This window comes from Rasamsonia byssochlamydoides (assembly GCF_041956645.1).
Source record: "Rasamsonia byssochlamydoides strain NRRL 3658 unplaced genomic scaffold VTN77scaffold_55, whole genome shotgun sequence".
NCBI classification, from domain to species: Eukaryota; Fungi; Ascomycota; class Eurotiomycetes; order Eurotiales; family Trichocomaceae; genus Rasamsonia; species Rasamsonia byssochlamydoides.
This window is the reverse complement of record NW_027192438.1, coordinates 154,778-178,517: the sequence shown is the minus strand read 5'-3', so window position 1 is coordinate 178,517 and position 23,740 is coordinate 154,778. Positions and strand designations below refer to the sequence as shown.

Genomic DNA, 23,740 nt, shown 5'->3' with positions numbered 1-23,740 from the left:
GTTCTACATGGTCACCACTCATAGCCTTTAAAATTCTGCTATGGAGAATCAGTCTTCTTGTAATAACTGTCTGTAGATAGGTATGAGCTGTCTCTCTACTGACTACATCGTAAAGTTCTTGCACGATACGACTATATTCCAGAAGGAGTTGATCAAACCGTTCTCAAAGGTGAAGGGGGATTAAAATTAGCAAGACGCCCCAGTCAGTTGCGCTGAAAATTCTCACCACTGGCTAGGTTTGACCCATTCCCTAGAGATATTTCGGATAGGCTTAAGCTACCCCCGGCTTCTGTGGATAGGGTACAGTAATCATTGAGAACTATGCTTAAGTTGGCTTTAAGGCTATAATTACACAATATGCTCCTCCAGAAAGTCAGAGGCGTACTTTCAGAGCCACCATAATTTTCTAACTTGATTCTGTTAGACGTACAATCAAGCATCCTGCATTTTTGATATTTATGCATATTCAATTCTCAATAGACCCATGGAAGGCTACTGTGATCCTTAGGGCTATTTTGAGCATTCGGCTTAATTTGGGATTTTACAAATTAGAAACACTTAATAAGAACTAATTAGTAAGCACTCATGATAGTATTATAGTAATTATATATAGACTATAGTGCTATAGAGCTCTATAATAGTCAAAATTCTCCATTAAACAATAAGACGGCAAAAGGACTACCAAGAATGGCTACTGTCCATGCTGTTTTCCGCACCCGATTTGCCATTCTTGCAGCCACTCAATTGCAGGTATCCCTCCACGCTCTTGCCCAACGAGTTCAGGTGGACTATGTTCTCCTTGCCCCTTGCCTGGTGTGGACTTGGATAGGTAGATATTGATGGCGGTCCACGATTATGCTTATCAGTGTATTCCCTAAGCCACTAAATTGCCTACTATTAATATGAACACCAATATTTCCATGAAGGTTCCCGCAAATCTGCCCGCCAAAACGTCCAGAAATCTACCTCTATGTTCTACTCTACTTGTGACGGCATAGTCTAACTGTCTACGTGACAGTCACGTGGGTGGCTTCCTAATTAGGAAAGGGTAAGCTCGCTTGACTGCTATATCAAACGCCTCCTCCCACAGTATTTGTATTTTTTCTTTTCTTCTTCCTTTCCCTAACTTCGAATCTTTGATTGCTATCAATATGATCTGATTTGATTCATATTGCCTGAGTTGTGACAATACTAGACTCAGACTTAAACCCTCAGCCCCGTTAGGATATATACTTACCGGAGTTCTTTAATCCTCTAGAGCTTTCTCTCTGTAACTATATGTAATTCTTAATAATTAGAGCCTGTGGAGACAACTTATAATAGCTGAGCCTTTGCATGATAAGGAGTCTTGCCTCAAGGACTCTACAATCGTTTTAAGAATTGATCTCAGTAAAGTGACTGGATGATATAATAACGATAAGCAGTTGGTTCTGCTGCAGAGGACTTAAATCAGCAACCTCAATCTCATACTGCGCAAACGACTCAGCCTAACAGCTTTGAACACTGCTTTTCAGAAGAATCTTCTTCATGTACTGCTCCTTGTGCCTCTGCTCATGAGCCTACCAAACTGTCACGGCATTGAGCTCGCGACGCTTACAGGGTCGAATCAGGAAGGCGGTTTATAGGGCAACATGTGGTTGTACCCGCAGAATTTCGTAGATGTCATCAACCCCTCCACGCCTTCAAGAATCTCTTCTCTTCTTTTCTTCCTCAGCTTTGGATCTTAGTTCGATAGCTACCAAACGGATTCATTCTATTTGTAAGAGCCATCACACAAACATGCCTGGGAAGCCGTAGGCACCAGCGCAGCAAATTACGGTGCAAGGTTAGTGTTTTGTATCCTTGGGTCGGCCCTGACAGTAGCTTTCCATTACGGGCATGGTACATGCCCATGAATGACAGGCACAATGTCATCATTTCTCTTCATCTTCTTGATCTTAGAAGCTGCATCTCACCCAAACGGTTTTGTTGTCAACCATATTAACAATATCACCATCAAAAAATTAACAGGAAGGTACAGATTGGTCAGTTAGAATTTCATTTGAAGTTTTCTGCTATAGAAGCAGCATCCAAGTTGTTTTCCCCATCAAAACCTCATTTACAATGTAGTTTCTCCTACCTCAGTCTAAACCACAAAAAGCATCTAACTGACTTCCACCTGTTAATTGCCCAAATTCAATTTTGTTCCCTACCTTCTCATTGTCTCCGCACATGTCTACAGAAGCATCTGGACTAATGAGTAAGATAAGGCCTGAAGCATACATAAGTTTTTCGCTGTCGGCTGCAGGACGGGCACCTCAGCGGACCTTGCTGACATGGAATTCGTGACCCATTGTCCTCCTGATGTGCAACCAAGGACCAGGATCATTGGGCTGTGTGGGATCACTGATTTTCAGGATCAAGCCAGTCCCCAGCACGATGGCTGGTTCATTTCAGATTTCTATCTTTTCCATCATCTTCTCTCGCCCGCGCGTAAGGCACCCCAACCATTTGATAAGCGATGTATGAGTGACCATGAGAATACAGATCACTTTCCAGACAGTCTTCCCTTGTCACAGCAAGTATGGCTGACATGTGAAGATCCGAATGATCTCGTCAAGAAGTACCACGAATACGCTCACGGTAACCCTCTTCAAGAGAGACGAGTGGTCCTGGATGAAGATACGCTGCCACAAATCCAGAATTCAGGAAACCTACGTATTGTGCCTCGAAAAGAGTTGCTGGACAGATTTATCTGCACTCTTCGTGAGCAAGCCAGGATTGCCGCCAAGGAGAATGAGCCGTTACTTATTTTCATATTTGGGCACGGTGATCCCGACACATATGGTGTTCAAGTTGGAGGTGATGGTGATCCGGCAAATGGGCCGAGATTACACATACAACACGTGAAAAGGGTCTTACCTCGACATCTCTCAGTTACTCTTATCATGACATCCTGCTATTCTGGTGGTTGGATTGTTAGTTCCGGCCTCAACGACGAACCCATGCTGAATGTGAGTGCCATCACTGCTAGCGGCCCTCAACGGGAGACTCTATCTTGGCCTCTGAGTAAAACTGTTGGACGCGCCAGCGGCAGTCGGGTTGCGTCTGCAATTCTCCAGTGCCTGATCGGCATCGAAGAATCTGTGTTCATTGAAGATGAAATCCGATGCCATCCGACATATATACAGCTCGCTGCATCCATTTTTGACTCCTTGAAGCAACTAGACTATTTTGCATACGCCATGAAATGCATTTTTCAGCCCAGGACGACGATTGGGAAACTGAATACAGACGCCGCTCTGGATTGCCCCTTCGCTCTTACAGGGAGCGCAGGGAATCTCTCCGAACATTACCAATTGATCACAAAGCTGATCCCGTCAGTGACTTGACACCACAATTAGACGCAAACGGCCAACCCCAAATTGAAACGACCTACAACTCGTCTGCACGGCTGACACATAGCCGGGCTCGCAGCAAGGTTGGGACTCTCGACAAAGATCGACTCGTAAAAAGTCTTGGACGAGGGTATCTGGCGTCTTTCCCTGGGTTGGACGAGCTTGCCTCCAATGGGGTTTTGCATAGAAGGTTACGTCGCATGTTTGAAAAGAACGAAGAGTGTGAGGCAGACTATGCTGAGAAAATGTATGACCAACTCACCTACAGGTTGAGTTTGATGCATGAGGCGGACGCCATCAAAGATCGTATGGGCTTGGAGTTTGAAAGTATCTTCAAATACGACGTAGAGAGCTGGATCGGAGCAGAGTGCAAAAAAGCAGAAGTCGGAGATGGACAAAATTGGAGTCGATGCAATGAAATTGACAGCTTGATCGGGAAGAAGAAGATCTTTGATCCTCCAGTCGGAGCCGCTGGTCCACCCTATTCGAAGCCATATGATTACATTGCAATTGCGTTTGTGGAATCTGGCCTTGAATGGGAGCAAATTGAGCACAGGATTACTTTGGCGGGAGCTGGTGAGTATATCAATATGCCCTTTAATGGAAAGATGACACACTTATCACCAATAAAGATAAGGAAAAGAGGTCCAAATTGATTTTCCGTTCTTTTCGCGGCAAGAAGGTTGTTGATGATGAAGAAATCATCAGTCACCGACGGGCTTTGGTGGATGCAATGAATTCCTTACCAAAGCGGGTTCGAAATCTCCGCTCCCTCTCATCAGGAAAAAATCATGAGAAGTCTTTGGTCCAACAGGTCGATGGAGAACTGAGCAGGTTAAGTCTTCGTGAAGAGGACAGCACGCTCCAGGACAACTGAGAGACCTTCTGTTTATCGAACTATGAGCTACAAAGCCGGGAGACCGTTGAATCCAACTCCGCGCTGTTAATTGACTCATGTCCTCATAGCTTTAATGTTACTGAGAATGAAAAGAGAGGAAGGCGAGTGGAAGTTGCTTTTGGTTAACTAGTTCTGCGGATAAATACTATTACGAGGAGCTTGGGGGGTGAGCACTACAGTCTCCTAAGCGGAGGTGAGCGCCGAGGGCGCAAAAGACTCCACCCATATGGGAGTTGGTAGTCCGGAATACCTTCTCCCCCGTGCGCTAGTTGTGGAGGCGGCTAGCAGGGAAGACACTTATAGGAAATTTCTATTCCCATTTACTCTTAAAAGGGAAATTCCCATCTCCCATTCTTTGCGAAGACTTTGTCCCGATTTTGATGGGATGGGAATCCCATCCCATCCTGGCGGTCAGCCTAGGCAGTAGTTGCAACCAGATGGTAGTTGGCAAGAATTGAAAGTAGTTAGAGGAAGTAGAGCAGAAGCAGGAAGGAGCAGGAGGGAAGCATGGGGCCAGCACGGGGGAGCACAGGGGAGCAGAGGGAGAGCTGAGTGGCAGTAAAGCAGCAAGCGCAGGATACCCGTTCTAGTCACGTGGTAGTTCAATCCGGCGGATTAATACCTCTGTACTGAGTACCTTTTTCATATCGTCGATGTGCTGGGGTAGTATGGCAATCTTGAGAGCAGAGCCCCATCATTTGGCCTTGACTATTAGTTAAACCCCTCAAGAAAATAACATTCACAGTGAAGAGACTTCTTTTTCCCTAGAATTCTGCAAGGTGATTAGTCTAGTCATGGCGTTTCTCCTTCGAGAACCAATGACTCTGACCGGAGGTTGTTTTTGCAAGGCGGTAAGGTACGTCTGGGGCTGTGAATCGCGCCGTCTATGACCGTTGATAAGGGAGTGTTCGGGAATTGCTCTGGTTCGCTTATAGCTGAGTATGGAGTACAACATTCCTATGAGAATCTTACGGGCCTCCTGCTGTAACATACTGTACCAGTACCTAGATCGAGCACTACATGATCACGTACTGTACCTATATCACATACCCAAGCACTTCCGTTTGCCTTTTTGCCATGATGGTGAGTTTGTAGAGTCAAACCGAAGTATTTTAAGAATGCAAGGGGGTGGCGGCTTACTCGTAAATCGATAAACGATGGTCGACAGGTCAAGATACCAAACTGGCGGTAACGATAATTGCCACCAGCTGTGGCTGAACCAGCCACAGCACGTTTGGCGTTTCCTTCGGTTCTTTCGGTTCCTGCATGCTTCCATTGAGGCCGTTCTTGCCCGTGCAGCACTTCCGCAGTCGTGATTGGCCCAAACCCAATCTACTTTTCAGATCTCTGGAACGATCGACGCGAGGCGATCCAAGATCAAGATCAAGATCTGAAAGATCCAATTTTGGCGCTCTTCGAGATGATTCTTTTTGCAGACTTGATTATGATCATCCGATCACAAGACTTTCTGACTTTTTGCCAATGGACAGCTTGCCAGGACTTAATGGACAGTACATTGTAGTGTCTGTGCTATACACAGACACGTGTACTTGGCAGCCCTTGGTACTCTATCTGTGTACCTAGCGGAGGCAAATAGACTGCACGGAGAAAGCCGACTGGGTATCTGTCCTGCTCCATATGTCTCGGACTACATACGGTGCCTACCAGCAGGATTTGTGACCAGCTGGTGATCGGCTGAGTCCGTGTGTTTCTGACTACATGCGTCAATGTCACCCTCATTTTTGATTCGAAATGCCGCCGGTATTCAATTTCATTCACTGGGGTGGCTTCTGAATGAGTGAAGGGCACATTATAAAAGAGCCATCAATCATTTGAACCAGAATAAATCTCTCTGAGTCTCTTTTCCGTACAGGCAGCATCAGATACTCTCTGATCGAAAAGGCTAGCTTTGTCTCATATTTTTTTTTTCTGACATATCAACCTTTCCTCCAAGGGATACTGAAAAAAGGAACTCCTTGATGAGAAGCTGCAAGAGGTTAGCTATAGAAAATTTCGTCGTCATATCTCCTAACTATACACTGACTTGATCTTCAAGCATGAGAAGGCGTCGATCGTGACGACCTTGTGAACCTGTTCCATATTGTGTCAGCTACACACCTCACGACATCCGAGGGACTCCGATATGGTAAGACAGGCACCACGACCGGTTATCGCCGGGTCGAGCCAGGGACAGTTCACGATTACATTTGAGAAAAACCCACCGTCTCAGGTCCAGCCTGGAGCAGAATTTACAATGCCAGTGGTCGTCAAAGTTGAGCCGCAACAACCCCGGGAACCTGACCCAAACCTGGAGCTCCGTCTCTGTGCATGGCTTGCAGCCATGCATGGGAGTCCTACTGGAATCCTGTCCGGACAATTCGTTGACAGAATCTACGACAAGGACGGTGACACGATGAGGGGACATGTTGCGTTTAGTCGTTTGAAAATCAGTCAAGCGGGACGGTATCTATTCTATGTGGTCCTCGAAATTAGGGACCTGGAGCAGAACATCCCTATTGAGATGCAGAAGGCCTTCGCAAATGTGATTGTGGACGTTAATGATACTGCTCCGAACGATCAGGTGCCGAGTAAGTACTCCGCAAAGACAGAAGAAACCTTCCATGCCTAGAACTAACGAAAATGATATCTGGATTATTGCTAACATGATGATCATAGGCGACGAGGACATTACCCTGTTCGAAACATTGCTGGCCGAAAACCAGCCAGGCATTACTGATGAGGATATACAAAGATTGCGGGATTTGAGACAGCAATCTAGTGCTCAACCCTGAGTGTTGTAGTCCTATTGTGTATGAGTATTCCACAGTTTCCTGAGAACGCATATGACATTATGAATGCTGTTGTCGAGGTTACCCATGCAGTATAAGTTAAACTAGCAATTCCTCACGGGCTGTCGAATGAATATTAATCTAATTATCATCTATCAGAATGTATTCCATAGTATCCAATGGGATAACTGCCAAAGGATGTACAGTAGTGACGAGGGGGGGAAAAAAACCTGCCACCGCCAAAGTTTTTGTGATAAAATCATCAACTTCCGCATCTTAACTCTTAAGAACTTAATGATATTCTCTAGTAACCCTACATAAAATTAGCATAATGTACAACAAAATAGTTATTACTTTCATAAAATTAAGAAATAAAAACAGTTAGTTAAGTCGATCTTCTATCATAATAGTTTAAATAAAGAGGTAGTAAATTTGTACAATAACACCTAGGTGTATAACTGAAAAGTTTAAGATTCTAGTTGTGAATATTATTTAAGAAAAAATAAGTATAGGTAAATGGTTCAAAAATATATACGATTTCTGTTGATTTATTGAGATGATAATAATGGTTAAGGGGTCGTGGTATGTAAAGTAGAGGCAATCCGTAAAAATATATATTTTTCGTTTGCAGAGGTACTCCGTACCTAACCTAGCCCTTCGACTTTTAACAACATGAACAAGAAACAAAATAGTGCAGCATGGCGGTGGTCAGACTTTAGAAAGATTATCCACATTAAAAAAAATAAAAATAAAAAATAAAAATTTGTCGGCGAAAAAGTAGGATCTAGTGGTCATTTCGCAAGCAAAAATTTTGTTTGGTTTTTGTACGATATAAAAAATAGTCGCGCCCGGGATCGAACCGGGAACCATCTCGGATTAAGCTCACTTCGATGTGAACGAGATATCATAACCATTAGACCACGCGACTTGTTTACGTAAGTCTGCTCGCGCTGTTTGTTATTTCTGGGAATCGCTACGACCTCAGGGTCCTGAATTGAAATGCGTTCGTCTACCTAATGGGATCATTTCCCTCACAAATGGAACTATATATATTTTTCTTATGAAGAACTGACAAGCTTGTTAAATCCTATGATCATCAGCTTCCCCGTAAGCCTGACAGAATCGATAAAAATTCTCAGGCTTACTGCAGGTTGTGATGAGTATCCATCTCTCATCATCCACGGTCAAAAATGAGTTTATCACAATGCTTTATCAACTTAGGTAGAAGCCTGGCGAAAGATACCTGTCTTACCGTCTGAGATTATTAAGTTTAGTCTGCAAGGACCGACTCAATCGGAGCCAGTCTTTTTTTTTCCTTTTTCAGGTTGCCGACTCATATCGGTGCTCTGGTTGGTGTGTCTGATGACTGCGTCAGTCACACTCACATGTCCTTCCTTGATTCCGGATGGTGGCCTGAGGTAAGCCCGGGCTCAGCCTCAGCCTCCGTGGCGGAATTACTCAGAAGAGATCGGAGATGCCTTCTACACGCGTTTACTTTCGTCAGCTTGCCCGCTGCGCCTTATCCGCATAGATCGGATGTATAGAATGTACCGACCACATACGTTCTGGAAATTACATCCTCGCCCTCCTTGTTCTATATTAAGTTAACTTTGACCTTCCCCGGGAAACAGAATGTGTTATCTTGACGTTTACATTCCTGAACGTGACCCGTCGCCTGGGTGGTCACCCGGGCAGTGCAGGGCAAGTACCCTGCTCCCACTCACTCGTGTTCCCAGCACGTGGGCGATGATAATGGAGGGCAAGGCTGCATATAATAAGAAGCATCAACCCGCCTTCTGGGACCCCGAAAGCTAGATCCGTTCACTTCCACGGTCGTTACTGATAGTCTTCGCTTGGCGAGGATCGATGGATGCCGGTGGTGTTCGGCTTTCATCCGTCTTGCGGGGGGAAACAAGGGTTGGAATTTCTTTTGTCTTATTTTTCATTTAGATAATTTGCATCTCTCAAGAATTCACTGTTCTTGGTATCAGCATTTAGAAGACGTTTCATTGCCTCTTTGCCATCATGCCACGCCGTCGACACTACTCATGGCCGTTCAACGGTCCAAGCACGAAAGCTCACGACCGGAACAGCTCTATAGATATAGGAGCTTCGCAGTTGGTGACACGGTCGAGAAACTACTCTCTTGCCTTTGAAAGTGCGGTGGAAGGGCCTTTTCGTCCAGGAGATGTTTACGAAGAAGACGATGCCATCTCCGCAGGCATCATCCCCTCCAAGAGCACGCGACGTTCCCGGCTATGGCCATCGAGTGGCGACGTCCCTGAAGGCCGCAAGCGGAGTGAATACAGAGAGAAAGATGTGATTATTTCGTCCGTCACGGAAGCCGATGAGCTGCCCACAGCAATGTTGCGACGGATCATCTGGCCGCGGCTGGAAAAGGCCCGGCAACTCTTCCCCCTGCATATGACGGCGACGACGTCGACCGTTCACGGCGACAAGGTTATTATTTCGTGTCTGAGCTCACCGACTCTGTCGGAGACAGAAGCAGAGATGATGTCAGAGCCACATCGAAGGGATACAGTACTCGATGAAGGATACCTGAAGCCTTTGGCAGAACGACGACATCGAAGATGTCATTCAGAGCAACCTCGAGTCTGGAAGGAACCGAGTCCAGGTCTGTGGACACTGATGGAAGAGTAACATACCGTCAAAACTGTGAAATTTGGAAACTTTTTGCCTGTCTCCTTTCTTCCTCCTCCTTCTCCCCTTTCTTTTTCTTCTTTTATTTTTACCTTTTTCATTTTTAGTTCTTTTTTGTCACTTCTTCTAGTGGTTAATCGCCCAACTTTGCATTGACATTGGCTCTTTTTCTAGCATATACGGAGTTATCTTCTGTTCTTCTTCTCTCTTCTGTTTTCAATGGGCATGGGCGGATCCTTGTTTTTCAGTTGTTTCTTTTTTTTTTTGCATCATTTTAAATGTCAGAGGTTCGCGCCAAAATGGGAAAAAAGAGGAAGAAGCGACTGGAATGGGAGGCACTGCATGCGATGGAGTTTGGTTGTGTATTATCACATTTTGCAAGAACTCAGGCTCCAGCAATAATAATGAAGGGATGTTTTCTTCGGGTGAACTTCGTTTAGAGGATCTTGAATTATCAGCATGTAAACTATCTATTATCTTCAATGTTCCCTTCTCATAATCGCACTAGGAATACAATAATGATTCGTACTCAGATAAGAAAAGATAAGAAACTATCTGCTTCCATTCCTACTTCAGTAGTAGCCCACTACGCTACCAGGACGATCGACCCGCCAAAACAAGGTGAGGCACATGGAATGTAACTGGACTCAGTGGCCTTGGCAGTGATGGTAAGGATTGCAGATGGAGAAATCATGTGACGGGCAGGTGAGGTCACAGGATCTTACTCCGTACGGAGTATTCCGTACTCCGTACACGACTGGCACACAGAGCCTCAAGGTGACTCATCCTGTCATTGCTGCATCCACAGAGATGACGGCACTTGCACTCTACCAAATCAGGAAATTCGAGATGAATCCCAAGGTTCTTGACTCAGCGACTGAGGCTTGAGCATCAGGAGCTATGACTCTGTGTTTGTGAGGCCATCTTCTATTTTATTTTAAATTTTATTAATAGGCGCGGAACAAACGGCACCAGAATCCGAGCCTGATTGAGTACGACGATGACAGCGCGATAAGGTAGGGCTGCAAAGAGGAGCACTCACGATTGGACAATTGGAGATTATTCCAACTTAGCAAATTTGTTGCCAATGAAAATTAGGTAAATAAAGGAAGCTTGGACCCACCCTTGCATGAACGGTCTCCATGGAGTCACACGAGCTTCCAGAAATAAGCTAGAAGGAGGCCCGGCGGGAGTGTCGAATCATGAACGATGTCATCGGAGCCGAGGACCAGTAACAATCGCCGTGCCAGATTAGCTTGGGCAGTTCCCAGCTGAGGTATGCATAGGTCTGTGAAAAAAAAACCACCCATCATGAATGACACATTATGGAGTATTATTCATGGGATTGTTGTTATTGTCATCTGTTGGTTTGCAGGGAGAGTGATGATACTAGACGTTTACAAGCGATGATGAGTGGTGGCTATGGAACCTGTCTACAGCATACTCTCTGTACACAAGGGAAATTGTCTGGAAATCGATAGTGAACGGTTCCAGTACCAGTACTGGAAAGCAACAATATTAACGGTAATATTCAAGCAACACGCATAATGCTCTCCTCAATACTCCGTACGAGTCTCATTTTCGAAAAATGGGTATTAAAATGGGTATTATTGCTGCCTGGGCAAAGTCCGAGAGTCTTCGGCTTCTTGGTGCTGCAGGGCTGATTATCCCGGCAAGCGGTGAGGTCGGCGGTCGTTTAGCCTTGTCAGCACCTTAGAGCCTCCCGTGGCTGCTCTTGGTTGCTCGAACATGCCGAGGGCGGGCCTTTCTCACCGACACCGCAGTGTCATCTACCCCCGGACATGCCCCGCGGTGCCAGAAGCCGACCGCCGCTTCACTGGGATTTTCTCCACCTCGTCCCTTGGCCATTTCGCTATGGAATCGGTGATGCGTCATTATGCAAACTCCCTACCGCTGGCCAATCACCATGTCCACATCGCGACGTGATACGCCAGATAGGGCCGGTCGAGACAGATTACCCGTCATTGTGGACAATCGGGATGCCTCCAATGCAGGAGATAAATTACCCAGCACCCCTCCAGATATTTGACCTTCAGCATCTACCAGCAACTCAAAGTTAACGTCGGTTTAGTCCAAGTCGACACTGTCATCTCTCAACCTCCATTCTTGGTGCTATACTGCAACTTCCGAATCAACAAATAATTCCCGAGTTCGACTGCAATTGCACATGCCAGACCAGCCCGTCCAGTCTCAAGCAATGATCAACCGTGCAAACTCCAACGCCTCAGAGCGGCCGCTCTCCGTCGCTTCTTCCAAATCCTCCACCATGTCGGGCCACAGGCGTTTCTTCTCCTTGGGATCTTTCGAGGACAACTCCTCCACCTCGAGCTTGAAAAACAAATTCTTCCGTTCGCGGTCCAAGTCGCCGGTCCCACAATCCTCAAACGCATCCAACGCTCCCACGAGTAGCAACCATCTGAGACGCTCCGCCAGTCCTCCGTCATATATTCCAACGCCTCTACGGTCTGCTTCGCCTACAGCAACGTCTCACCCAAGTTCACCTGTCAGCGCATCGCGGCCAGCAGCCGGGAAACGATCGTCTCGCAATGACTACAAACGATACAGCGGGACCCTGAACCACTATGGCCGGCACTCCAATGACTGGCTGTTTGGTGGCTTCAGTGTGCGGGACGCTGTGCGGGACGGACTCGACAGACTTCTGAATCATGACGACAAGGAAGGATGAAAAAACATGATCGCGTGTCCACTTCCATCATACCATCCACCGCCCACGAGACCATACATGCGCATGATGTTTTGAAGAATTGGGAACTACACTGCCGCCTGGTTGTTGTCCTCTGACACCACGGCGACTGTCAATTCTTCAAGCGCACGCACCGACCAGGTCTCTATTCGGCAATGAGTCTACGATCCTCTGTCCAAGTCAACAACTCTGTGCTCCCGGCTTCGTCGCGAGTGGTTAGTCAGCTGGCTGGCTCTGGGCATTTCCCATCTGCGGGCAGTTGCATATATGTGACGACGATTTCTACTTTGCGATTGGTGATTGGTATATACCCACGACGTTGCGCCATGCTCTCATGGGATTTGATATTCCATAATCTTTACGACGACATGAGATATGACTGTGCATTTGTTGCTTTCTTGATGCAATGAGATACCAAGTGTACTGTACATATATACATATACCCATCGATGTCATTCTAATAAGAGGATCCATTAATCATCATGCAGCATGTTGCTAGGGCATATTTTATTTTAATTTACCTCTATATTTAACATGTGATATCTATGACCATTCTATAGTTCACCTGTCATACAACATACCTATACTGCTTCTGCCCTGTCCTTCCTTACCTTCCTCCCAGTAAGAAGCAAAACAAGAAAATGGATTTGTTGCCTACTCACCTCGCAAAGCAGCATCAAAGGCAATGTCGATCCGGCCTTTCTTCATTACATTCTTCATTACATTACTCGCCGACTCGAGATTTCTTGCGAAAAGACCCATATCGATCGATCCGGGTATCACTGCTCATCTCAGTTTCTACTGTAGCAAGATCGCACAGTTGCTGCCTACCGTCCCTGGTAACCCTGCTGCTGATAGTGGCAGATATCAATGCAACGGATAACGGCGAGCCACTTCCAATGTCCGTGACGTGGCATGGCGTGGTCGTTTCCAGTCCAGCGGGCTGTTAGGCAGAAGTTGTTTCCCCGTTGTCTGGACCTCTGCGTCACCCTTGTCGGATTTGGTGGAACCAAACTGAGCCGAGACTTTGTCCTTCGTCATGATCAAGTGAGCAAGCACATCACGAGAATAGTAGCAGCTCGCAGGACTCGATACATGCCTATCCAATCTTCTTCTCACAGTAAAAAAAAAAAAGGAAGTCCGGCGTCCGGGCCAGTTGACAAGTTTGCGACGATACTGTAATCGACAGGATAAATCTCGGGAAACCACACATGCAGCTTTGATTGTTTGCAAAGTAATGTACATACATAACATGTGTGTCACGATAAACGTCACAAACTACGCGGCAAGTATTGTTGTATGTATTGTCATGTCAACTGCTGTGACGTCAGATTATTGGCAGACTCCGACGGATTGTAATCTGCATATTGCCAATTGGGGTGCTTGCGGGTCACGAGGGCTTTGTACAGATATCTCTTTTAAATCTGGCTCGGTGTCTGTCCTCACTCAGCTTTGTAAACTCGACTAGAATTTAGGCCGTTATTGAATTAAGCTAGGCTTCGTTCTCAGACAGAGGACAAATTTTTCTTTTTTCTTTTTTTTTTAAAAAAAACCCGGCGTCTAGGGTCATAAAAGTCTAAGCAGAGACCGATGTTCGGGTTCGAATGATCATACCTGACGTACAAATAAACTGTATTGTACCCGCTTAACTACCTACCATCTATCCTACCTAAATACTTAGACTCTACACAAGTACTGTCAATGAATTAATGAATTTACTAACCACCATCAGGACGGTATATAGGGTGTCGATTCGCAGTAGTTTCTAGTTTGTGATGATCATATGCCATACTAATGTTCATATGCAGGAAGCAGAAATTGTGACGATCAGTGATTGGACAATGTGATCGGTTGTACAGTACCTCTATCGAAGGGTATTATACTAAAATACATGTACGGAGTACAATACCTGCTACATCTACCTAGAGTGATAATATACCTAGGTAAGAGTTTGGCCTATGTAGGCCCTGTTAAGGACTGGATATCAAGATGCGCAGGTGAAATCAAAGACTCTCACAGACTTTGTCTATATATAGCATCTTATGAGAGTCACAATTAAGCAACCACATCTCTATAAGCTCAAGCTTCTTATTCTCATCCATGGATGCTTGAAGCATGCAGTAGATGACTAAGCTGTAACCTTGGAAATGTTCCAGTTAGCGCATCTCATTGGTCCACATATCATGCGGGCAGCATTCTATTGGCCATTCACAGTCGTCCATCGTTATCAGCGTAACAATCGTGGAACACGGCTAACGATCGCGGCTGAGATCCAACTCCTGGGAGTACTCCTGAACTGAAGCTCAGCAAGGAGTCTTCGTCTCCACAATCACTTCTTTCTCTCCAAGTGATATCATTTTTAACTTCTCCCAAGAGGCATCTAGACTACCACCCTTGTGGATTGTTCGGTTGCCTTGTGACGTCGAATCGCGAGACCCGCACAACGACGTTGGACAAAATACAGCAGCAACCATCGCATTGACCTGACGCCGAAGAATGGCGGAACTCGCCCCCTTTACACTGGATGGACCTACCGTCCTGTCCATCGGCTTCGCCTTATCCTTCATGCCCATCGCCTTTGGGCTGGCCGTCCTCCTGCTCCCCGCCAACCAGACCCGCAACCGCGTGCTCTTCTTCTGGCACGCGTATGACGCGCTCACCCACCTGTTCATCGAAGGCTCTTACCTCTACGAATGCTTCTTTAGCTACACCACCGTCCCCAGCGGCGTCCTCCGGGAACCGTACTTTCTGGGCTACAAGGACCGGCTCTACGGAGCCGCGTACGGCACCGGGCCCAGCGCACGCCTCTGGCAGGAATACGCAAAGGCCGATCACCGCTGGGCTGTCGCCGATGCCACCGTCATTTCGCTGGAGCTGCTGACCGTCTTCTTGGCTGGGCCAGCGGCGATTTATGTCTGCTATCTCCTGTACCAGGCATCGAATTCCAAGGCAAGCGCGAAGGCTCGCGGTGCCGCCAAGGCCAAGCTGTGGCTGGTTGCGCCCGCGCTCGCGACGGCGGAGTTGTATGGCGGATGGATGACTTTTGCGCCGGAATGGCTGACCGGCAGCACGCAGCTCGAGACGGGTCATCCGGTGTATCTATGGCTGTATCTGGTCTTCTTCAACACGCTGTGGGTGTACATTCCGTTGTGGGTGCTGTGGGAGTCTGCCAAGGAACTGAAGAAGGCATTCGTTGCTGCAGAGGGCACCACGCAAAGCAAGAAGAGAGCTTAACCTCTCCACCGTGTTCTTTGACGGCCTTGGTTGCGTTGTTTTGCTATTTTCGCAAGTTGATATACCCGGGTTTGATTGTACCGAACTGTCGACTGTGCATGGTTTGTTTCTTCCTTCACGATTTGACGAAGTCACGCGGCGGCAGAATGGAGCAGTCATCTTTTTCGCTGTATCTAGTTTGATAATAAACAATCCATTTGACGATCTATTGGAGGAATACATCCGATCTGCTGGAGGGAGTACCTTTGATTAACATATTCACCTGAGGGGCCGACAGACTGGATTGCACACCCAGATCATTTACCTTATATTACTACTGCAGACTACTGCAGTCTGTTCATCCACTGATTCAATCCTGTTAAACCGCTGCAATCGATTCGTGGCGGTGCAGAGAAAATAGCCCTGCGGTTCTCGTATTTGACTTTGACCCTTGCTGCTCAGCCACCATGCCTCATCGCCCCTTCAAACGAATTGGTAGCTGCCTCCCGCTATGATAGTCGTCCCTCACACCCATAATACGCCTAGCAGCATACAAAGAGCCATGGGCGCCCTCGTCGATTCAGTCTGATTGAAAGACAAAATCTTTCAAGTCCTGTTCTGCTTCAAGTCTATTACATCTCGTGATCCACTACTATTGTTGTTTGTGGTCTGTTCTATCTAGAAACTCTGAGAAGAAACAAGACATGGCTTATAACCAGCAATATCCTCCTCCTAGCCGTGAGTGTCGTCTCGCCAATATTACTTAATATATAGTATGTAGAATATTTCCACTAACAGAGCGACAGATTCACCCCATTCACCTCACGGATATCCTCCTGCCCAAGGGCATTCTCCCTATCCACCGCCGCCAGGAGGTTACTATCCCCCACAGCAACCGGGTACTTACGGTTACCCTCCTGCTCCCCCAGCTCCCCCGGCTCCATACGGTGGTAGCTCTCCAGGATATCCGTATGCGCAACAATATCCTCCTCAGCAGGGCTACGGACCTCCGTACGGGCCGCCGCAGGGTCCTCCACAATATCCACCTCAATATGGAGCCCCATATCCTCCTGTTGCCCCCGCCATGCCTTCTCTGGAATACGTCCCTGGACAGGTCGCTCCGGGCGACTTCCGTGCTGACGCAGAGGCGCTGCGCAAGGCGATGAAAGGGTTCGGGACAGACGAAGCAACGCTCATTAGGGTCCTCTCACGGCTGGACCCGCTCCAAGTAGCCGCCGTCCGCGAGGCGTACTCAAGGCATATCGGGCGCGATCTGTACAAAGATGTCAAATCTGAAACGAGCGGGTATTTTCAACAGGGGCTGCTGGCGATCATTGAGGGACCATTGATGTATGACGCAGAGTTAGTCAGAGACGCGGTTAAAGGGCTAGGCACGAAAGAGTGGTTACTGAACGATGTCCTTCTTGGCCGGTCCAATGCCGACCTGAACGCGATCAAGAATGCCTACCAGCACAAATTCCAGAGGTCCCTTCAACGGGACGTCCAGGATGATCTTTCGGCCAAGACTGAAGGTCTCTTTACCAAAGTCATCTCGGCCACTCGCCACGAAGAGTCGGCCCCGATCAACTCGCAGTACATCGAAAGCGAGACCAAGAGCATTTACGATGCCACCCAAGGACGGATCATCAACAATGTCGGCGAAGTCTGCGCCATTTTCGCCCAGAGCTCCGATAACGAGCTCCGCGCCATCAACCAGGCCTTCAACAGCCGATACAACACCTCGCTCGAGAAGCACATCGAACGCCAATTCTCGGGTCACATGAAAGATGCGCTGCTGTACATGCTCCGGACGGCGCTCGACCCGGCCATGCGAGGCGCCGTCCTGCTCGAAGAGTGCATGAAGGGAGCGGGCACGAAGGACTACAAGCTTGTTGTGCGCATCGTCCGGCTCCACTGGAACCGGCAGCACCTGGACCAAGTCAAGCGCGCCTACCAGCATCGGTATCATCGCGATTTGCGAGACCGGGTGCGCGGTGAGACCAGTGGAGACTACCAAAGACTGATGCTTGCGTTGCTAGAATAGTCCTCTGTAACGGCATCCCATCGAGGCACTGATTCTGATTAACCGCAAGCATCGTGCCACATTGATTCTGTCTCCCGTTTCTGCTTTTTGCTTCCCAACTTCTATTCTCTATTTGGGTTTCTGGTCTCTTCGGCGTTTCATGATTCATCTGGTGTATGCGAGATCGGGACCGGGATCTTCTGCTCGTCGGCGTGCCTCACTTTGTTTTTACCCATCAGGGCCTTGTAGTTATACGTGCTTGCTCTCTTAGCGTCAGTCTTAAGGAAAGAAAAGTTCGATTAGCCATGTATTATGTATTATGTATTATCTATGATGACGAGACATTAATTAGATTAGTTAAATTAAATTAAATCAAATGATTATCAAATCACTTTTGGGCTATGGTTAGGTAACTTGTCCAGTCAAAAATAAGAAAAGAATGTGAGATAAGGCGAGGAGAAAGGGAAAGAAAGAAATAACTGTGCTACATACATACATACATACACAGACAGACGGACAGACAGACAGACAGACAGTACAATCCATTCTTTGCTGCGGTGCTGGAACCTGGATGGAGGGATGCCATTCACATGAAAGGTCTGGTCTGTATCACTATCATTTCATGTCATCAATCATATCATCTCGTATCATATCATATCAAATCATATCATTGTCGTCATTGTTCATCGTCAGGATGATAGGCTTCCTCTCTTTCTCCATCACACACACACTCACACTCTCTCAGTCACTCAGTCCTGGTGGTATCAAGAGAAGGAATCAAGCAATCAAGCATACAGGCACGCTAATCATCAACACTCTAAGCGGTAGAAAACACAAGAAAAAAAAAAGCAAAAGCTGAAGGTAGACGTCCGCTCAGGAAACCTCCCGAATAACCGCGCCATACGCCCCGGGAAACAACCCCGTAGACCCAGCATAGTACCCCCAGTACCACTCATCGTTGATGTTCTCCGCCTCGGTGATCTCCGCGCCGCGCGGGAAGGACAGTTCGTCCGAGACGTCGTCTTCCGGGTAGTAGGACCATAGCGCGCAGAGGACGAGGCCTACGCCGCCGTCAGGGGGGAACAACCTGCGCGTCATGGCTGGCATGGTGCCTTGCGCAGTAGTAGTGGTGGTAGGGGACAATGTTGTTGGAGAACCGACTTCCGGGTTTGTATTGTTAGTATTTGGCCAGACGCCTCTGCTGCGGGATGCCCTCTTTCGCCGGATTTGTTGTCCCTCTTTCCAGCTCCAGTCGCCGGATCCCAGCTCTGGAGATGCAACAACGCCCGTGGCGGGTGGAGCACCGGACGAGTTGGTGCTGCTGCCGTGAGTTCGCGCGTAATCGTCCTTGAAAGTGTGGCCACCGACCAGATCGCGGACGACGACCCGTCTCTGGTCCTCGAACCCAACGACGATCATCCGATGACCCTTCAGGCATCTGCGCCATCCGTTGTGGCCGTTTTCCTTGCTGATCTTGCCAGACGTGACGAGTTTCAGATAGCAGTTCGTGCAGACATCGTAGTCTCCCTCGTTGCACTCCAGGCAGTGGAACTGAGTTGACGAGGGGGGAATAGGATAGGCACATATATCGCATTTGGTAGAAAATGAGAGCACATGGTAAGATGATACATCCGTAGACCCTAGCGAAGCAGAAAGAGAGGTCGATATTGCAGGCGTAGCAGGCGTTGCGCAGTCGTTGTCCGCTGCCGCACGGCGAATCGGCAGGAGTGGATGGTTGCAACAACGTCCCTGGTTGACACAGCGCTGGCAAAATCCCCATTCTCCCTCATTGCACTGGCTGCATTGCCAGAAGCAGTCGTTGGCCAGAGACTGGCAAATGTCGCAGAACATGCCTTCTTCGAGCCTGTTTGCCGGGTCGTCGCTTGTCATCTGCCTGCCGTCACTGGTGCTGCGAAGTCTACCCTCCTCAGGCCGTCGGTATCTCTGCGAGCGCAAAGTATGTGGTGGTTCTAACGTAGTTGCTAATTGGCCAGCTGGAGGGAGCTGTTTCTCGAAATTGGCTTGTCCGGAGAGGCCAAACCCGAACCAATGCAAGCAACCCCGTCCCAAGCGATAGCAACGAAGGCAGAGATGATACTTGCCCTCCTGACAGCGCGGGCAGTGCTTGTGGAGGTCGTATTGGATGTTTTCTCGTCCACATCGATCACAGGCTATTGATGGTTCGAGATAGCGGATGGAAGTTGCTCTGGGTCTGTTTGCCCGTGAAGAAACCGGCCTTGACGTGCTTCGATGGTTCGACGCAGACGCACCATTACCAGTCGGAATAGAGGCATCAGCGGACACTCCAGGATCTGACCCCCGCTCCGCAGGGGAAGCAAGCACTGGGCTGCTCGATGGTGGAGACGCCACTATCTGCCTGGCGGCCGGTGCTCGATCTCTGCCTCCTCCCATCCAAGCCTCTGAGATTCGTCCTTCAGGCTCGGTAACATGCCTTGAAATTGAGTTAGACGGCTCTCTCGTCCTTGGTCTTCCTGTGGGAGAAGGACGAGGACGTTGACTTGTCGTATCAGTGGAAGATCTCACAGCCGGTCTCAAGGTAGCCTCCGATGCAGATGCTTGAGAAGTCGGGGTAGGTGACGTCCTCCGCCGTCGATTTTCTTGATCTGAAGCTCTTCTTCGATGCCCTCGAACAGCATCGGGATTTGTCGCCTCCAGGAGATGCGGTCGTGACACGGGTGGATGTCGCGATTGTTCAGTCGGAGCCGCTGCAGCGCTTCGCGATTGTATGGTTTGCGATCTTGAACGCCGATGTTCCCCGTGGCGAGCTCGATCGTCGTGTTCACTACTCCGTCGTTGTAGATTTAACCGATCCGGATGTCTGCTGAGATAGATCTGTGCTAGGCGATCGCTCAGCTCCTCTTCTTGAGCTTGGGTGAGGTTGTCCAGATCGATTCCGTCCAGCAATCCCTCATCTATGATCTGTCGCACGATCTCCTCCTGCGCGGTGGTTTCCATATCGGATGAGCTCAATAAAGACCGCAAGCTAGACTGATGCTCAATCCGTCTTGCGGCGCCGGACTCAGCTAGAGTACCGCCTGCATGGGCAGCATTGCGTGCGGCGTGGTGCTGCGCGTGGCGCCGTGCTCTGCGCTCTTCTTCATGCCGACGGCGAGGCCGTTCATCCTCTGATCTTTCTCTAGAGCCTGCCCGACGGTCACGAGTCCGAGATCTCGACGGCCTTCTTCCATGGTCACCACCCACGTCCCTCAAGCTAAGCTCTCTGACTTCCTCAAGCAGCCGCCGGTCCTCTTCATCGGATTCATCAGAGCTTTCTGCTGAGGATTCTGCCGGTAGCACCGGGTCACCAGGCTTGTATTTCTTCGCTATTTCCGTCTTCTCTTCTGCTGACCTAGCACGGGACGGGTCCGCCTGCAAGACCATATCCAGCAAGGTGGTAACCGTAGCATTTCGTCGAGTTTCGCGGACTGCGGCCCTGCATGATGGGCAAGTGTATCGCGGGGCTCTGGACGTGCGGGGTCGGCCAGCTTGCCACGAAAACCATTCTTTCAGACAGGAGCCGCAGAAAGTATGGAGGCAGTCGAGGAGAGTGAGAGGTTGGTAAAGGAGTTCTGTGCATATCTGCGACACATATCTATTAGCGATTTAATGATCATAACACAATTAACCATTACAGTTGGTCGTGATTTCGTGATTTTCGCACACACTCGACCAACGCGATAAAGAAACAGACATCCTTAGAACTCTCATACCGAGCAAACCAGTTCCTTCTCAAGGTCTGCCAGACCCAGACCAGTGCGCTGTACACCAGCCATAAAGATGGCTGCACCTGGAGGGGTGAAAGTCACTGCCTCAAGCTTCTAGAACAACCAAGCTTTCTTTCTGGTTCTGGTTCGGAGCACCCAAAGTTCACGGAACAACATATGGTTCTTGTATGGTTCTTGGTTGGGAAAACAGCGGTACCAAGGAATGAGGTACTTTGAGAGAGTTGGGTCGGAAATAAATAAAAGCTTGACAGCTGACTGTAAGCTGGTGGCGGGTGAGAACCGTCGACTGACACATCTTCGTGACCTTTGTTTGTTCCACTGCGACATCATTCCCGATCCCCGCTAACCGAGTCTAAAACATACTCCACATGATGATCTTGCAGACTTCCACTGACTTCCAGAGATCTATATCTATAAATATCACACACATTTACGTCAGCTATTTCTATTTACAGGGACCAATGGACATCTTTCCTAAGGGGGTAATAAATGAGTGTCAGCTGTCATGGCTACATCTTTGCTAGCTGAAACCAGATAGATATGACCTCAGGATTGCAAATTCAGTTTCCTCCTATCTGCTGGCACTTTTCTTACTTTGTTTATCGATAAGCAAGTATCACTGGTTTGTTGCTTTCGAACTGAATGCAAGAGTTCTTTGTGGGCTTCTATGAGCACCAAGACGGCACTACCAGCTCTTTAGTCACTGCAAAAGATTTACTGATCCTGACGGCAATCAGTCATAGTCCTAGCGATTTCAATCACGATGTGGCAGATTGATGATCTATTCTACAAAGTTACGCGAAACAGGGCCAAGAAACTACTTTTCTTGATATCTAGCTGTCTGTGTCACCATGCATGTTGAAGTTCCTAGAATGCACACTCAGATGAATAGTATGAACAGACATCTCTTTTGATTTTGAGTGGCGAGGAGTATGGTGCCTTTGCTTGTTACTTTCTTCAGTGAAACCTCTTTAGAAACTCAGGCAAACTAACACATGTGAAGTATAGGTCATCTAAACAGAGTGTTCCAATGCCTTCGTGATGTCCAGTCATATGTTGCTGGCAAGAAGAATACATTTATGGGTATATGTCCACATAATCTACCTTTGTCCAATATATCCTTACTTTGAATTTATAAATCAAGCGTGCAAGCTTTCTCTTGGCTCACTAGCTATAGGATAGATTTCAGTTAGAATGATGCTAAATAACATGATGATATGAATCTAGCTGTGCCTGTACTGTACTGCAATTCACTTCTGTCGTCAACAATTTGCATGGCTTGATATCAGCAGATATTTACTGGACTTCAAGAAACTCTGCTTTATTAAACTATTTCACACGTTGCAAACATTCATGAGATTTGATCGTGCAGGTGCTCGTGAAGTCTTACCCATTACAACTTGCATCTGCATAGGGACTCTGTCAACATCTCCTACAGCAACACGATCTAGTGCCTGGTTTCAGATACGTCTGTCAAGCTTTTCAGGACTGGCGCTGATTAGCTTTATGCTGCAAACTGTTGGCAAAGACAATGCTCTCAAAGTTGTCTCACTTTCAAAGACTTTCTTCTTTACTTTGACTGCCCCTGTGTCCTTGACTTGTCTTCAAGAAAGCACATTCCCACGTCAATTGAGCATATCGAGCGTGCCGGAAGAAGAAAACGTCATCCTCCTATTTCAGGCCTCCTCCAGAGACCTTTGACATGTTTAACGATCTAGTCGATTCGGAAGACGAATCTTCAGGTATGTCTGTGTTGGAGCCTGCTCATGGGCGAGTCGACGAATCTAACACTGTCAACATCTCAGAGGACGATGATGGCGATTACGGGCGCTCCGTTCCAGACTCGGACGCCGGTCAACAGAGGCGAGAGCCTGGCTCGCTTCCGAGACAGTCTCAGGAGCACATCAGGGACTCGGGCGGGCCTCAGACTGCTTTAATGCGACGCTCACAGACTCCATCTCAACGAGAACCTCCAGCCCTGAACCGTTCGGCAGGCATCGCTCCAGAACCTGCAATTCCGTCACGTTGGGTGCCAAATATAACTTCAGCGGCCCCCGTGCCATCATACAGGCATCTATACTCTCCCGTCAGCTATATATACCGAGACCAGACGGCCAAAAAGAAAGCAGGCCAGTTCGAGCGCTTGCGCCAGGTGGAGAAGGAACTCCAGCCGTACCTGGAGGAAAAACCCCGACAATGACAAGTTTAGGGCAAAACTTCTTCAGCTTCACGCGTACCGCGGGAAGCTCGAGAGAGGAGACCTTCTCACCCGTGGTGAGATCGACTGGATCAGGGAAATCCCGAGGTC

General features: G+C 48.0%; 8 protein-coding genes and 1 non-coding gene across 9 annotated transcripts; 7 read left to right on the top strand and 2 right to left on the bottom strand.

The window, feature by feature from the left end:
* Positions 1 to 2,211: 2,211 nt before the first annotated feature.
* On the top strand, positions 2,212 to 4,254 carry VTN77DRAFT_7000 (uncharacterized protein; the record flags this gene model as incomplete). The annotated part of the gene is made up of 5 exons (XM_069423342.1): positions 2,212 to 2,239; positions 2,302 to 2,502; positions 2,581 to 3,358; positions 3,445 to 3,953; positions 4,010 to 4,254. 5 exons carry the CDS (start codon positions 2,212 to 2,214, stop codon positions 4,252 to 4,254), a joined length of 1,761 nt encoding a protein of 586 aa, XP_069275757.1.
* A 2,164-nt stretch (positions 4,255 to 6,418) lies between these two features.
* Positions 6,419 to 7,067, top strand: VTN77DRAFT_6999 (uncharacterized protein; the record flags this gene model as incomplete). Its single annotated transcript, XM_069423338.1, has 2 exons — positions 6,419 to 6,863; positions 6,952 to 7,067. The coding sequence occupies 2 exons, from the start codon at positions 6,419 to 6,421 to the stop codon at positions 7,065 to 7,067; spliced, it is 561 nt and encodes a 186-aa protein (XP_069275756.1).
* Positions 7,068 to 7,903: 836 nt separating this feature from the next.
* Positions 7,904 to 7,992, bottom strand: VTN77DRAFT_t110. The gene has a single exon. It is a non-coding gene; the product is annotated as a tRNA-Val (tRNA).
* Positions 7,993 to 9,089: 1,097 nt separating this feature from the next.
* Positions 9,090 to 9,725, top strand: VTN77DRAFT_6998 (uncharacterized protein; the record flags this gene model as incomplete). The annotated part of the gene is made up of 1 exon (XM_069423337.1): positions 9,090 to 9,725. One exon carries the CDS (start codon positions 9,090 to 9,092, stop codon positions 9,723 to 9,725), a length of 636 nt encoding a protein of 211 aa, XP_069275755.1.
* Positions 9,726 to 11,913: 2,188 nt separating this feature from the next.
* Positions 11,914 to 12,432, top strand: VTN77DRAFT_6997 (uncharacterized protein; the record flags this gene model as incomplete). The annotated part of the gene is made up of 1 exon (XM_069423336.1): positions 11,914 to 12,432. The coding sequence occupies one exon, from the start codon at positions 11,914 to 11,916 to the stop codon at positions 12,430 to 12,432; it is 519 nt and encodes a 172-aa protein (XP_069275754.1).
* A 2,514-nt stretch (positions 12,433 to 14,946) lies between these two features.
* VTN77DRAFT_6996 (uncharacterized protein) lies at positions 14,947 to 15,684 on the top strand (the record flags this gene model as incomplete). The annotated part of the gene is made up of 1 exon (XM_069423335.1): positions 14,947 to 15,684. The coding sequence occupies one exon, from the start codon at positions 14,947 to 14,949 to the stop codon at positions 15,682 to 15,684; it is 738 nt and encodes a 245-aa protein (XP_069275753.1).
* A 683-nt stretch (positions 15,685 to 16,367) lies between these two features.
* On the top strand, positions 16,368 to 17,707 carry VTN77DRAFT_6995 (uncharacterized protein; the record flags this gene model as incomplete). Its single annotated transcript, XM_069423334.1, has 2 exons — positions 16,368 to 16,401; positions 16,470 to 17,707. The coding sequence occupies 2 exons, from the start codon at positions 16,368 to 16,370 to the stop codon at positions 17,705 to 17,707; spliced, it is 1,272 nt and encodes a 423-aa protein (XP_069275752.1).
* An 852-nt stretch (positions 17,708 to 18,559) lies between these two features.
* VTN77DRAFT_6994 (uncharacterized protein) lies at positions 18,560 to 21,480 on the bottom strand (the record flags this gene model as incomplete). The annotated part of the gene is made up of 2 exons (XM_069423333.1): positions 18,560 to 21,286; positions 21,418 to 21,480. The coding sequence occupies 2 exons, from the start codon at positions 21,478 to 21,480 to the stop codon at positions 18,560 to 18,562; spliced, it is 2,790 nt and encodes a 929-aa protein (XP_069275751.1).
* A 1,654-nt stretch (positions 21,481 to 23,134) lies between these two features.
* VTN77DRAFT_6993 (uncharacterized protein) lies at positions 23,135 to 23,632 on the top strand (the record flags this gene model as incomplete). Its single annotated transcript, XM_069423332.1, has 1 exon — positions 23,135 to 23,632. One exon carries the CDS (start codon positions 23,135 to 23,137, stop codon positions 23,630 to 23,632), a length of 498 nt encoding a protein of 165 aa, XP_069275750.1.
* Between the last annotated feature and the right edge of the window lie 108 nt (positions 23,633 to 23,740).